Source organism: Phacochoerus africanus, chromosome 4 (genome assembly GCF_016906955.1).
Source record: "Phacochoerus africanus isolate WHEZ1 chromosome 4, ROS_Pafr_v1, whole genome shotgun sequence".
Classification (NCBI taxonomy): domain Eukaryota; kingdom Metazoa; phylum Chordata; class Mammalia; order Artiodactyla; family Suidae; genus Phacochoerus; species Phacochoerus africanus.
The window spans coordinates 144,108,192-144,124,380 of NC_062547.1; the positions used below are offsets into that span (position 1 = coordinate 144,108,192).

At 47.9% G+C, this 16,189-nt stretch overlaps 1 protein-coding gene across 3 annotated transcripts in view; it reads right to left on the reverse strand.

Annotated features, from left to right (window-relative positions):
- FGF1 (fibroblast growth factor 1) overlaps nucleotides 1-16,189 on the reverse strand; it is a 103,918-nt gene that overhangs the window by 12,120 nt on the left and 75,609 nt on the right. For all 3 annotated transcript variants that reach the window (XR_007134639.1, XM_047778925.1, XM_047778924.1), the window contains one exon: nucleotides 8,543-8,745. Coding sequence is in view for 2 of the 3 variants with exons in the window: in XM_047778925.1 (XP_047634881.1) it covers nucleotides 8,543-8,711 (169 nt within the window). In the remaining variant the exon portion in view is untranslated. The remainder of the gene's footprint in view (nucleotides 1-8,542; nucleotides 8,746-16,189) is intronic.

Sequence of the window (16,189 nt, forward strand, 5' to 3'; positions counted from 1 at the left end):
GTGACCTACACCACAGCTCATGGCAACGCTGGATCCTTAACCCACTGAGCGAGGCCAGGGATCAAACCCACAACCTCATGGTTCCTAGTTGGATTCGTGCCACGATGGGGACTCCCAATTTTTTTTTTTTTTAGTAGACTTTATTTTGTAGAGCAACTTTAGTTCACAGCAAAATTGAGGGTATGGTATAGAAATTGACCATACATCCCCTCCCCTAGATGTGGGCATCCCATTACCAGCACCCCTGTCGGAGTGGCAAAGACCTCATTTTACCTGAGGAACCTACAGTGACACGTCATTATCACCAAGTAAGGTTTTTTTTGTTTTTTTTTTTTTGTTTTTAAAGCTTTTCATTTTCTAGTCCATTTCTCTTCTCTGCCTTAAGTAGTCCCTGTCACCCCAGGGATAAGCGGGGGTAAGTAGGGTTGACTCTGCCATTGGAGGAGTCCCGTCTTGGCCCTGTAAACACCCCAAAGAGGTAAACATGAGGCAGAGCTGCCTGGCACAGGACTCCATCCTCCGCCATGAGCCCCAACACCACGGTTGTTGCACTGGTGAGAGTTCGTCTCAAGAGTTTCCTCTGTAAATATTATTCCTCCAGGATGTCCAAGTTTCATAGCTCATTTTCACTGGATTTCTTTCTGGCTAAGTTTCTTAAAACATACATCCTTCTGCAAGCAGAGCTGGCGGGAAGGGATAACACGCAGCCGCATTGCTCATGTAACTGACTAGGTGTCCAACTCCCAGTGTGACTTCATTCCAGTTTTCCAAACCTACATCCTCCTGCAGCTGCCTCACAGGGCGGATGGGCAGGAGAGCAAGTGAAAGTGGGGGGCTCAGAAAGAGAGGGAGGGGCTGGCCAACAGCCTGGGCTGAAGCAGCAGCTCCTCCCTCTGGGAGTGATCCAGGGGGCTCTGCAGGAAACCAGCCAATCTCCACGTATTCATTGACTGGCCCTTCTGCGCTGGGTGCTATGCTCCTTACTAGCAAGTTCCCTGCCTTCAGGGGCTTACATCCAATTAGAGGTACAGAGACTCACTAGTGATAAAGCAACACAGTAGCCAAAACAGAAGACTCACTAGTGATAAAGCAACACAGTAACAAACCACCCCCCCCCACACACACACACACATCCCACAGGGGTGATGGGGCTAAAAGCAAAGAGAAGTGCAACAGCTACAAAAGCTCTCTTTTCCAAGATAAATTTTTTCACTTTCAAAGAAAAGCAGAAAATATTGTACAGTGAAAAATGAATTGTAAACAGGTATTTATGGTAAATCATTAATGAAAACTTGGTAAAAAAAAAACCTGTACAACAGTAATGAGTAGATAGGGAGTAAAATATGAAAATGTGCACTCAGTTCAGGCCAAATTCATAGCAGTGGCTGCTCTGGGGAGGACGAGAAAGACTGAGGCTGGGAAGGGAGTAGAAGAACATTTCCTTCAGCCTAACTCTTCTTTCCTTCAAAGTGCAATTGTAATGCAAAAACAGCCAGTGGGTTGGCGCAGTGGTTAGTTCTGGGGGATGAGGCTGCTGATGTTTTCATACTTTTTTGCAGGGGGAGGTAGGGGTGGGTAGTTGACGTGTAAAGCCTGGTTCTAGTTGGTGGGCAAAATTCTGCTTCTTGCCCGCTGTGACCCCTGCAGTGCTCTATGACCCACCATGGGCTTGACCTCAGGTACCTCCTAGACCTGAACCTAGGTACTCTCAAAAGGAGGGTCTCCTTGGGGGAAGAGAGGGAACCAGGAAAGCTGGTGAGGGGCCAGTAATACCACACCTGCTCTGCTTAGTTTCTTCTTGCATCTCCTTCTGCCAGGTGAGTACCCCGCACACAAAGAGGGGTGCGCCTTCTCCCTCCCATACAGGGAATTTAGGACTTGCTCTTAATGAGAGGGACAGTGGTTCTACAGCATCCCAAGGATGAAGGAGCAAGTGCTTTGTGAAAAATGAGGCAAGTCTTTAGCCTGCAGGGAGCTCCCCATTCACTCCCCAGTTCTGAAGTATAGATGGAGACACTTGACTTAGCAGAAGAAAAGGGAAGCAGTCTTTTAACTACCACCAGGTATTCTGGTGATGGGTACAGGTTTCTTAGAGGAAATTCAAATGTATCAAGCACTGTAAAAAATGTGCTCCAAGGAGGTTGGCAGCGTTTGCCTGGTGGATTGGAAACCACATTGTCTCCAGCAGAATCCAGAATCCTGCCCCTTTTTTGGGGACGCATTGGCGTGTGCTGGTGTAGGAATAGCCAGTTTCTCAAAAAATAAATGTCACATAACGGAAAGGTACAAAATCCCCTTTGCATGTGGTTCTGTTGCTTTGTCCTGTATTCATCCTTCGAACCCTTCATGGGTCTTTCCTCAGGGGAACCTCTGTGGGGGGAATCAGGCCTTTGAGTGGATATGCTGGTCCCTGGCTACGTGTTCTTCCTTTTTATCTGAGGAATTACAAGCTAGTACCTCTGGTTTTCTCTTTTGTTCCCAAAGTCTTCCATTAACTCTTAAGAGTAGTTTATTCCTAGTAAGACACGTGATCCCATGCTTTCCAAGGATAGGAAGAAGGAAAAGGAGTTAGGAGCCCACCAGTGCCAAGAGATGGGAGCTTGGGATGCCCTCCCTGTATCTTCCCATCCTGCCCTGGGGATAATTAAAGATAAGGTCACACCCCATGTGTTCAGCAGAGCCGCGACTGCAGAGGGAGGTCCTGCTTCTGCAGCATGTTCCCCCCTGGCCTTTAAGCCCGCTTTCCACCCCTGTTCTCCAAAGAGGGGCCAAAAGCAATTACGTGCCTGGTTTATTCTGGGTTGGAGACTTCCCGTCCTTTGCTGTGTTTACCCAAAATGAGGTCAGCCTCATTCAGAACTCGGTGAGGTTGTTTTATGTCAGTGGCATTTATAATTAAAATGTAGCCACAAACCGGGCGCCGTAAAACATTAGAGAAAGACGGAGAAGAAATAAAATAGGGTTTGTGGGAAAAAAAAGTTCCAGTGGTTTGGAATACATACATATACGAAAAAGACTTTTCTTAGAACGTATAAAGGTATCTGCTTCTTTCAGGTCTGAAAAAGGTGCCTGGAAAATTTTGATGCCGTCCATGGACTGTGTGATATTTAAAAAAGAGCAAAAGTTTATCTAGAAAAATCCTTTCTGTATGACTGGGCAAGGGGCACCTAGGGACGAGAAGGCAGGCATCCTCTGGCACCACATCCTACTGGGGAGAGTGGTCCTGCCTGATGTCTGCCCAGCAGTCTGGCTTGGGTCTGCCCACCTTGGGCATTTAAAAAGCTGTTTTGACTTTGGGCCCAAGCTGGTGGGAGCAAAGGCCTTTACCATTAGGTGCCGAGTCATAGCAGAATGGGTGTCTGGACTGTCCCCAGAACTCGGGGCAGGAGGGATCCTGCTCAAGAGCCGGAGCCCGCCCTTTATAAAGGGCCTCAGAGTAGGACTCCCTGGACCAGCGAAGTCCTCTAGTGCCTGAAGGATGTGGTTGGATTGATAAATATTTGATTGGCACACACTTTGCTCAGGAACGTTTCCATTCGCACGGCGAGCAGTGCCGGTAACCCTGCTCCCCACACAGCCTCCTACGTGCTTGGAGAGGCCAGGGGGTCTGCCCTGCAGAAGGAGGCTGCATGTTTGGGATGCTGGTAAGCTTCTTCCTCTCCTCCAGTGACTGTTGCAGGTAGGAATCCCATCCAGGAACAAGTCATGGCCCCCTTGGGCAGAGAGGGAACTCCAGCAGAAAGAGTGGACTCAGACAGGGAGCTCCCCCTCGCTTTGCCCAAGACAGCCTGCTCTGCAGGTGGTTAGATAGGGCAAGGCTTGCGGGGCAGGAGCCTGGGCATGAACTACCTACATGCCAGGCCTTGACAGCTCCAAACCTGGATAGGCCTGGACACACCGAGATGGAGAGAGAATGCAGCACTTGTTTAGCTCAACAGACTGCAGAGATCAGAGGGTTGGGGGGGAAGGCCGAGCAGGCCTTGGGAGGATGATATTGATGATGGCGATGCTGATGGTGCTGGGTACCACTTTCTCAGTGGTTGTCATGCGCCTGGCAGGGTGTTATTAAACACGTCCACAAATGAGCACACTTAAAATTCCTACTTTTCTCTGAGGGTGGTTCTGTGGTTATCCTTGTTTTTATTTTTATTTCTCATTTATTTTCGTCCTTTTAGGGCCGCATCCGCAGCATGTGGAGATTCCCAGGCTATGGGGTCGAATTGGAGCCACAGCTGTCGGCCTGCACCACAGCCACAGCAACGTGGGGTCCAAGCCACATCTGCGACCTACACCACAGCTCACAGCAGCGCCAGATCCTTAACCCACTGAGCGAGGCCAGGGATCGAACCCACATCCTCATGGGATCCTAGTTGGGTTCATTTACCACTGAGCCATGACAGGACCTTACACTAGTCAGGTTCTTAAGCTACTGGCCCATGATGGGAACTCCCTGTCATCCTTGTTTTCAAAACGAGGAGACTGAAGCCCAGGGAGGAGAAGTACCTTTCCCGAGGTGACAGGGAAGCAGTAAACAGCAGTGACGGGACCTGCTCCCATCCTCATCCAGCCTGCACGACGGGCTGTGGGAATCAGTATGTTGATTTCATCAGCATGTGGAGTGAAAGCATGCTCACCCTGCTGGGGGCGGTAGCGGGCTGTGGAGAGAGCCTTTGTCCTAGAAGCAGCAGCTATGGGCTGGTCCTGAGTTTCCCAGTTACCAGCTGGGCTGGACCCCTCTGGGCTCAGCGTTCATGGGATTCCTTCCCAGGGCAGTTAAGGACGAGGTGGACTGTGGCGAGGAGGAAATGAGCATCTAGTACCGTGCCTGGCGTATAGCAGGTGCTCAGTAGATAGGGATGGAACATGCTGTTGAATTTAGATTGACCTGCTGCCAACACACTTCCTTCACTCACCAAAATAATATTTATTGTGCATGATCCCGACTGCCAGGCATTGCGCTCAACACACAAGTTGCACTGTTGAGCTGTAAAGACAAAGTCCCTGTTCCCAGGGAGCCCCGAGGGGGAGAAAACCACTAGAGAGTCACACAGGAAAATGGGCCATGATAACCCCAAGGAAGGCTGGCTGTACGTGGGATGTTCTACGATGCCCTGTATCTGAGCTGGCACTGGTCCTCCTTCCCTGCCCTGTGCCCCTCCCATGAGCCTCCCTCTCACAGTGGCACGACCATTTAGCAGTCTCCCCGAGTCAAGCCCTGGGAGTCAGAATCTTCTCACACCTGCCCTCATGGCCCCTCTCCCTTCTGCAACTCTCCTCTCTCCTTCCGCTGGGCTTCCTCTTGGGGCACTGTGACGCCTGTCCAAAGCCTGCATTGCTAATTGCCTGTAGCTGTGATCGGAGCCATTGTCAAGGGGCGCACCAAAGACTTCTTCCCTGAAGGCCAGAAAGTGCCCCCAGTGGAGCCCTCTGGCTCCAGCCTGTATACAGTGGCCACGCACGTGCGTCCCTCCCAGGTTATCCACTCCCAGGAAGGCCTCGTCTTAGGTTCTGGGAAACCTCCTCTTCTGGAGGGAGGAAGGAGAGATTTTGGAGAACTTCCCAGTCTTGTTCAGTGCAGAGCAACTGATTGGGGACAAAGAGAAGCTGTAAAAGGAGGTGGGGTTTTTTTGTTTTTTTGTTTTTTTGCAGGGGGGGTTGCCTGGTAGAGCTGGAAGGTGTACAGTTGTGTCTTGCATGATTTATGTAGGTGTATTTAAATATTTGGTTATTTAGAAACCAAATATTTGGTTTTTAGAAATATTCTTCCTGAAGGAAGTCTTAAGGTGTGGCTCCCCACTTATCACCCTGGACTCTAGTCTCCTTTAAACTAATGTTCAAGGAGTAGAAACCATCCCCTTGCCGAACTGAGCTAACCAGTTACCCAGGGATCATCCTCTCCATCCCTGGCCAGCTTGGTTCTGGCCCTGAAGAACCTTGCAATTCAAGACTCTAGCAGTACCACCTCTGGGCAGAAGAGGGCGACAGAACCACACCCTAGTGGGCGCCTCCACAGCAGGGAGGCCTCTTGGCTACTGGATCTCCAGAGTTTGCAGCTTTGTCAGGGGCACAAGGCAATGCTGTTATTCCCATTGCACAGGTGATGAAAGTGGGCCTGGCAATTTCCCCTGAGACTCGATAGCTGGGACATTGGCGCCTGAGAATTTAATCAGAAGGGTCTTGGGGCTGGAGACCTGGTGTGGTGCCTTTTGCAGAGTGCACTTTGTGCAAAATGGGGAGGCTGCCTGGGGGTGGGGGGTGTGAGTTATCCAGTGCTCTGGCACTAACAAGTATGGGGCTGGATTTCTGCTCCTTCACCCGCTTTGATTGGTGATTTTCTTTGAGTCCTAGAGTAAGAACATAGGTCAGCTCAACAGCTCCGAACGTTGCCAAGAGGCCTTGAATCAAAACCTGAATCCAGACCCTTGGCCTCCCTGGAGGGCAGTGCTGCTGAAGAGAGGAGACTGGGCCAGGTCCTTAATACGGCGCACTCTGTTTCCATATGCTGTTCTGCACACATGGAAATCTGGGTCGGGGTGAGCATGGCAGTGGTGACCACAGGGGGCCATGTGAACCAACATGGGCTGGGCTCTTCCTCTGGGCCAGGAATTTTCACTGTATCATCTCATTTAACCCTCCCAAGACACCTAGGGGGCAGGTCATATTCTTACTTTCCAAGTGAGAAAAGCGAGGCCAGAGGGTTAAGTAACGAGCCCAACGCAGATTTCTTCACACACTCTTACGCTACCGTACGCGGCCTTCCAGGGCTCCTGACATCTGAGTCAGGCACCTGAATTCCCAGTGCTATTCAGAAGGTGTCCCAAATTACATGCCTAGCGTGCAGTCTGCCACGTTAACTGTGGCATCAGAGCCATTTGTCCAGACACTCCTGTGCTTGGAACTGGAATTGCAGCCCCTTTTTACCCTAGGATTCAAGGTTTCCCAGAAGAGTCAGCTTAACCCCACAGAGCACATCAGCGAGGTTTTCTTTTCCCATGAGATTCTGAGGAGCAGAGAGCATGCTCATGGTGAGACTTACTAGAAACATTTAAAACTTTCAAGAAATTGAAGCCTGTTCCCTCTGTGTTGGAGGGAGCAGGCAGGTCACACGAATTGCGTAGCTTGCCTGACACCACACAGCAGACCACAGTCCAAAATCCACTTATTTGCATTAAACGTTGCTTATTAAACGTTGTGTCTGTTAGACACACTCAGTGGTCTTGTTTTGCTTCCCTCTGGTACGTATTTTTTCACAGAGTATCAGGCCTTCAGCAGGCCCATCTGAAGACAAGCCATGAGAACAAAGGTCAGAACACTTCCGCCTTCCAGCTCCTCCTCTCAAGGGCCTGCTTGATGGGTGGGAAGACGGGGACATGCCGGCTGCCCAGTAAATGCTGGCTTCCGTCCCTACCACCTGTGCAGCTAAGGATGGAGAGTGAGCACCGCCGGGGTGGCTGTTTGTGCTTAGTGCCTGCAACTGTTGGTGCATATTCCTCGAATGATAAAGGCTACCTGATAGAGAAGCCATCACATCTAAGCCACTGTTTGTGTGTTCCATTTTAAAGCCATCCTGCAGAACCTAAATGTCCGCCTGCGCTGTTCTGTGTCTCCTGACGTCTGCACTTTCCTTCTCTTGGTTTGTGACATGTTTCACCCTTTAGAGCCTCTTAGCAGAGACCAGATCTGACTTTGGGCTTCTCTGCAACATCAGAGAAGCCCAAACATGAATGCCTCAGTCATGCTCAGGGAATCCTGCTCAGCAACATCATGGTAGGACCCAGACAGCCAGTATCAAATGTACACACCACCACCAGACTAAAGCAGAAGGAAGAGGCTTTTATTCTTAGTCGAGAAGGTTCTTTTCTCCAGAGTCATACCTCCATTTATCAACACCATCTGAGAGCTGGGCTGGCCGGAAAGCCCGGAGGAGATATGCAGCCTTTGGCGCAATTGCTCTTGCTCTCCGGTTACTATAAGGTCTGGAGAACGACTTTAACTCTCCCGGTTACCACAACCACATCTGCACGATGTGCAGAGCTAAAGCAGCGTAATTTATGATGTGTCAGCGTACGACTCTGAACTAGGATTTCACCACTCAAGCCCAATGGAAACACAACCTGGAGACTCAGCTTGAAACGGAGCCCACGTCTTTGTAGGGGGTTTACCGCCCCTGCCCCATGTGACTCTTGTTGTCATGGAGCCAGCGGGGCCCTGACCAGGCTTGGGGACCAAACCTCTGGCTAGTTATGGCAATCTAGAACAATCCAATACTGGTAGCCAACCTGATTTCACAGCAGGTGTGTTAGGTCAGCAGCGAGTCCTCCCAAACCATTTTTTAGGACCCCTTAGGCAGGCTGTAGCCCTCCCAACTCCCCGTTTCCCATACCTTGAACCCTGTGCTTCTGCATCACCCCTGCCTCTGAGTGAGTCTTGCCTGAATAGAACCTGGAGAGAAGGGGCCAGCCCTTAGCCCTCCTCCCTTCCCCCACCCTTGACTAAGGAGGACACCAGAGGGCGAGGGGACCCAAGAGAGATGGGTGCTTACTGTGCTGGTCGCTCCTGTCCCTGGTCCCATCCACTGTGCCATCTGGAAGGATCCTGAGGAAATGGCCCCCATTGCTGCAGTAGAGGAGCTTGGGCTTCTTGTAATTTCCTGGAGGCAGATTAAACTTCTCGGTCAGGGCCGTGAAGGTTGTGATTTCGCCTTCAGCCATGGCTCAGCAGTTGCTGGTTGTGGTGCTTTCGAGGCTGTTAAGAAATTAAAGAACCCTGTAGGATGTTCCTGCAGCGAAGGGGCAGAGGGCACTTTCCAGAAGAGACAGAGAGCCTCAGGGCACAGACTCCTGGTCTGGTGGTAACCACAGGCTGCCCAGGTGCTGCCCACAGTTAAAGGGCCTACACGGTGGCCGGTGGTTAATTAAGGAAGGATGGACCTGGCAGGGGAGGGATTTTCAGGCATTTCCCACCCAATGGGACACAGCTCTGGACCAGGCTGGGCATTTTTTAGAACATCGAATTTGATCATTTGGCAGAGGGGAAAAAAAAAAATAGTGTTTGGGTCCCTCCTTCTGATCCACACACATCCTCCAATTAAACACCAAAGTTGCCCTAAAATAACACTCAGGGTCTGGCGGAAACCCACAAAAGCCGGGAGGCCGGCACTGAGGTTGTGCCCTTCCTCTCCCACTCTCTTGACCAGGCGCTGAGGCTGTGTACAGAGACAGCCCAGGTAGCCGGGCATGGGAGACCCAGGGGTGGGAAGGTGGGGGCGAGAGTGGGGGTGGGTGGGTGTTTCCTTGACAGCCAAGGGTTAATGTGTAAAGGACAGTCCTGGGTTCGCGGAGGGAAAGGGAACCAGAGCTGGAGAAGAAGGGACATGGAGGTGTTAAGTGGGCTTTTTAAAGGGCAACCACTGTGCCAAAGGGACATTTTATGAAGTGGAGTTTTTGAAGGTTCTGCCTGTGTCCACAGCTTCCTGCGGATCCTCACGTGACACAGGAAGGTGGTGGCCTGTCCCTGGTACAAAGACTGTTGTCCTAATTATTTTCTCATGGGACATACATATGATGACACAGAAGGCACCAGGCCATGCACGCTTACCCTAGAACGTTGTACGTACCCACTCTAAATGCATTTATATTATTACTGTAAAAATGCATTGATGGCACTTAGAAGGATTGAAAAGCAAAGCCAGTAAACATTAGTATTTTAAAATATCTTCTTGCCCCATCGTTTAGGAGAATGCACTGCTGGACTGCAAGGATTGTGCAAGAGCAAGGCGAAGCAGAGACCAGAAAACTAATGTGGGAACTTCCTCGTACAAGAGTGAGTAGGAGCTCATTGAGCAGGTTGATGGTCAAGTGGCTTTGTAATAAGAATGCGCACCAACCTCGTTAGCATATCACGGGCCACAGGTTAACTCGTGGCATCCCCACCATAACCCTTCAAGACAGCATTATCCTCATTTTTTTATAAAACCAAACCGAAGCTTACAGATACTCAGTGGCCTGTCCAGAATCATCAGCTAGTGAGTGTGGGAGCTGAGCCTCAAAAGACGTCTGTTGAAAGAAAGCCCACACTGGCCCTTTATCACCGCGACAAAGTGAGATGACGTCAATGAAACCGTAGTATCATATCCACGAGGGGGGTTTTACCCGTTGCCTGGCATGTGCACCTGCCCCCGTGACGTCGCCGTTCATTAAGGAACTCATTCGCGACTCAAATGGTGACAGTCACCACCAGCAGCTTCCAGTCTTGCCCGCATACATCTCCTCATTCCCCCGAGAGCCCACGTCACCAAGTGTGAGGGGCCCTGCGAACTTGCTGGAAGGCCGGCCGGCCGGCCTCGTGCATTCCTGGCACTCACCACCCATCCTCCCTCCCCACCACCACACACACATAAACCCTCCGCCCGAGCCTGGAGCAGCCTCTTGGAGCCACTCGAACAGTCATTCCTTCCGCCATCAAGGCGGTGCGTTGGGTGATTTGTCCCGACTTTGGTGTGAGGGTTCAGTTTGGAAACCTCCATCTTCACATGCCTGGTACACCTCTTCTTCTTCTTTTTTCCTTTTTTGGCCTCCCCATGGCATATGGGGCTCCTGGGCCAGGTGTCAAATCCAAGGCACACTTGCAACCTACACTGCAGCTGTGGAAACGCTGGACCCTTTAAGCCGCTGTACTGGGCTGGGTTGGGGATCGAACCTGCAGGAACTCCTCTTCTAATTGATAGTCACCTGCTTTGAGGCCCTCTGAGGACCCCCAAAGAGCCTTTTGGCACATGCTGTATAAACTATCTTTAAAATCAGACCACCCCAAAAATCCCCTTTTCAGATGGCGAAACCCTGTCTGGCCCTCTTCACATGGAACAACAATAGGTGGAAAACAATTTCATTTCCATCCGTTTCACAGGGAGGATGGCAGAGTTCCCCTCGCAAGGCACTTTGCATTTCCTTCCCAAACCCTCACTCTTTCTTGCAAAGCGCTGTCTTTCGTCTACAAGCCTCTGGGTCTCTGTGCCCACCTCTGTCTCTCTACTTAGCCTGCCCGCGCCAGCCTCTCCATCTCCCTCTCTCTCTGCATCCTCATTACATTCTGGATCCCCTCGGACGTAAAGCAGTTATGCACATCCACAGATGGACATCTCCTCCCAGCTCTCATCAGCACGCAACAAGGACCAGATCCTTCTTCCTCAAATTACAACTTAGAGATAAGCCCTATTTTTTGTTCTAGCAGGTTTTGGTTTTTTTTTTTTTTTTTCCCACACACTTACTGAGCACTTAATTCGGTACAGGAGACAGCACTCACACACTAGTGGTGGCCGTTTCACTGTATGAACAGCCATTTGTATCGTGCATCTTAGGTGGCAGAATTTTGTTTCTTGCTGTACCTGGGTTTTCTCAAATGGAGGTCAAACCCTGAGCCCAATTGTGCAGCAGTTGCCTGCAGAGGATGGCCTCCCTTGCAGATCCAGCACCCGTGGGGAGGCTCCATTAAGTTGGTTTCTAAGGGTGGGGTGTGGATTTAGCTCTACTCATTTGCAGTCTTGCTTCTGTCCCATTGGGGTGGAGGGAACAGGTGCACCAAAGGGCTGACTGAGGTTGGAGGCATCAGCTCTGACCAAGAATTGTCCTGATACTCCCATTCACATGAGTGTAAGCCATGGGGGTTGTGTCACTGCGCGCTCTCCCCAGCTAGGACCTCTGCCAGAGGCCAGTGGGCACCCCTTGCCTCCTGATCACAATGAAACCTGTGGTTATCCAGGGCCACATGTCGACTCTGTGCCTGCTCTGCTCCCCCCCACCCCAGTGACAGGGACAGTGACTGGGGGGTGCAGGGGTGTGGCTGCACTGATTTCAGATCACTCTTACCACTTATCAGTTCAGATCCATTCCTGAAACCTGAAGGACATATGCTGATGCCTGAAAATAAATCTTGATCGTCTATGACAACAGGATTTATGAATTAGCTGGACATCCAAAGAATGAAATCCCTTTTTGTTGGAGAAGGGAAGTCCAGAGGCACAAAATGCCTACCCCACCCCTTTTTTTGCTTTGTTTATAACTTGCTTATATTTTAGGCAGTGGTTGGTCTAAGTTTTCTTGCCAATCCAGTATTTGTTAAAGGATAGGCATAAAAGAAGTATGTGATGTGATAAAACCATTAGGCAGCAGCCTTACCAGGGGCTTAGGATTTTCACAAACTGCTCTAATAAGAGAGTCCATTAACTATGTGAAATCAGGCAGTAAGAGGAATGGCAATTTGTCATGTGTAAGCTGTACTGCTGGTTACTATTACCTTTTGCTGGCTGTCAGGAGAGGACTGTGTGTGTGTGTGTGTGTGTGTGTGTGTGTCTTGGGAGATGGAGAAGATCAAGCCCCATGGCCTCCATGTCATTGTTGTGTGCTAAGCTGAGCCCTTTGAGGTTTAGGGCATTGGGGAGATTTTCTTGACTCACTGATGACACCAAAGTGGGGAATACCAAGACTTTTGGAACGTCTATGTGAAGGCTGACTTACTTGGTCAGCTGTAGCCTCTGGAAGAGAACCTGAACCCTGACGTGTGAATAGGATCTTCAGTATATGCTCTCGCCTGGGAATACACCCGTCACTTTTCAATGTGGGAGCGTGAGCAACACTCTTCGGCCCCAGCCATGCACAGTTTGGCTCTGGGACCCTGGGTGAGTCACTCACTCCTTCCGAGATGTTTCCTCTAATAGTCTTTACCCTGCCCACTCAGTTGTCTGAAGGGTTAAATGGACCCAGTATTCATAACAACACTTGCAAAATTTACAACTGTGACCTGACCTCAGGGAGATAGGAGTCAGTGATTATGTTGAACTAATTGAAGCCTGATTTGGTCTAGGTCAGCTACAACTGAATGCTTAATTTAAAATAATTTTTTACACAAAAGACCCAGAATTGCCAACACAATCCTGAGGAACATAAACCAAGCAGGAGGCATAACTCTCTCAGACTTCAGGCAATATTACAAAGCCACATTCATCAAGGCAGTGTGGTACTGGTACCAAAACAGACCTACAGACCAATGGAACAGAATATAGAACACAGAAGTAAACCTAGACACATATGGTCAACTAATCTTTGACAAAGAAGGCAAAAGTAACAGTCTTTTCAGCAAGTGGTGCTGGGAAAACTGGACAGCCACATGTAAATCAATGAAACTGGAACACGCCCTCACACCATTCATAAAAATAAACTCAAAATGGCTTAAAGACTTAAACATAAGGCAGGATACCATCAAACTCCATCAAACTCCTAGAAGAGAACATAGGCAAAACATTCTCTGACATCAACCTTACCAATGTTTTCTCAGGTCAGTCTCCCAAGGCAACAGAAATAAAAGCAAAAATAAAGCAATGGGACCTAATGAAACTGACAAGCTTTTGCACAACAAAGGAAACTATAAAAAAAAAAACCAACACAGACAATTTGGGGAATGGGAGAAAATAGTTTCAAACTATGCAACCGACAAGGGCTTAATCTCTAAAATATACAAACAACTTATACAACTCAACAGCAAAAAAGCCAACAACCCAATAGAAAAATGGGCGAAGGACCTTAAAATACATTTCTCCAAAGGAGATTTACAAATGGCCAACAAGCACATGAAAAAATGCTCAACATCACTGATTATTAAAGAAATGCAAATCAAAACTACTACGAAGTACTACTTCACACCAGTCAGAATGGCCATCATTAATAAGTCCACAAATAACAAATGCTGCAGAGGGTGTGGAGAAAAGGGAACCCTCCTACACTGTGGGTGGGAATGTAAATTGGTACAGCCACTATGGAAAACAGTGTGGAGGCACCTTAGAAAACTACAGAACTACATATGACCCAGCAATCCCACTCTTGAGCATATATCCAGACAAAACTTTGCTTGAAAAAGACACATGCACCCGCATGTTCACTACAACGCCATTCATAATAGCCAAAACATGGAAACAACCCAAATGTCCATTAACAGATGAATGGATTAAGAAGATGTGGTATGTATATATAATGAAATACTACTCAGCCATGAAAAGAACAAACTCATGCCATTTGCAGCAACATGGATGGAACTAGATTCTCATACTAAATGAAGTCAGTCATAAAGAGAAAGGCAAATACCATATGATATCTCTTATATCTGGAACCTAATATACAGCACAAATGAACCTTTCCACAGAAAAGAAACTGTTGGACTTAGAGAACAGACTTGCGGTTGCCAAGGAAGAGGGGGAGGAAGTGGGATAGACTGGGAATTTGGGGTTAATAGATGCAAACTACTGCCTTTGGAATGGATAAGCAATGAGATCCTGCTGTGTAGCACTGGGAACCATATCTAGTCACTTATGATGGAGCATGATTATGTGCGAAAAAGAATATATATGTGTGACTGGGTCCCTTGCTGTACAGTAGAAAATTAACAGAACACTGTAAACCAGCTATAATGGAAAAAAATAAAAATCATTAAAAAAATAAAAATAAATAAAATAATTTTTTAGTTGTTACAGAAATAGAATGTTTCATTCCCTCTTGTATTTGGCAGAAGTTAGCTAAGGCCTGCCTCCCTCACTGTTTAAGCCTCAAACAGTAGAGAAGATGGAGGGGGCAAAGGTAAGCTGTGGTTGTGTAAGAGGGAATCCAGGTCACTGTTTCAGACTCAGGTCTCAGTTTATCAGCATTTATCGGAGGAACATTTGTGAAGCTTGCAATTTCTGGGACACATTTGTGCGTAGTTTGGCCCTGGTGACTAGGCTAGAAGGGAAGACATGGTTCTAAGAATCAAAGGAACGCAAACACTGATGCTTATTTTTTTTAATTTTGTTTTTAGCCTCCATCACTGCTTAAACAATGCAAAATACCCATGAAGGAGGATATTTTGCAAAATATATTAAGCCACTGAGGATAGGTGTATAGGCATCTATGAATGTGGTAATTGGATATATGTCCTTGAATCCAGCATACATAAAACAGGTCTCACCTTTGGTAACCCTCACCCAAATATGTCCTAAGTCCTTGCTCCCCATTTTTTTGAATGGTATCACCCGAAAATCTTAACTCTTCTTTAGAGATATTAATTATCCTTAGATTTTGATAAATCAAATATCATGTTAAATCTTAAGGGTAACTACTAAAAGAAATAAGATGTATTAATTCCAATCAGCAACTGGTGGGGATAAGGGAAAAAAAAGGTGAAATAAATAAAAAACTGTATTTATAAAAAAATGGAAAAAGAGAAAAAGAATAGAAATGTTTTAAAAATTTTTCTCATAATTAGGTGGCAAAAATAAATTCAAATATATTTATAATCACAATAAATGTAAATGGGCTAAATCTTCTAGCTACTGGATTTTTAATAGAAATCATCCACACTCAGATTACAAGAGACACCCTTAAACATAAGGACACAGAAAGGTCAAAAGCAAAAGGATGAAACATAGATACCAAATATTAACAAAAAGTAAGAGTTAATATGGCATATTAATATAATATGAGGTAGGTCTAAGGCACAAAAGATCAGGGATCAAAGGAATCACTGCATGATAAATAGGTCGATTCAACAGAAAGATATAAAACTCTAGGCTTGTATATATATATTTCATGACATAGCCTCAAAATACATAGAACAAAAATTGACAGCTATATAAAGAGAAATGGACAGATCCATGACAATGGCGGGAGATTGTAACACATTTCTATCACAAATGATAGAGCGCACAGGCAAAAAAATATTAAGGAAGTAGAAGATTGAAATACACAGTTAACAAGCTTAATAGAATGAACAGTACAAGACAACCCTGGAGTTCGTTTTGTGGTGCAGTGGGTTAAGCATCTGACTGCAGCTGCTTTGGAGTCTCGGATTCAATCCCCAGGCTGGCACAATGGTTAAGGGATCCAGCATTGCTACAGCTGTGGCGTAGGTCTCACCTATGGTTTGGATTCCATCCCTGGCCTGGGAACTTCTGCATGCTGTGGGCATGGCCATTAAAAGAAAATGAGGAGTTCCGGTCGTGGCGCAGTGGTTAATGAATCCGACTAGGAACCATGAGGTTGCAGGTTCGGTCCCTGGCCTTGCGCAGTGGGTTAAGGATCTGACGTTGCCGTGAGCTGTCGTGTAGGTCGCAGACGCGGCTCGGATCCTGAGTTGCTGTAGCTCTGGCGTAGGCCGGCGGCTACAGCTC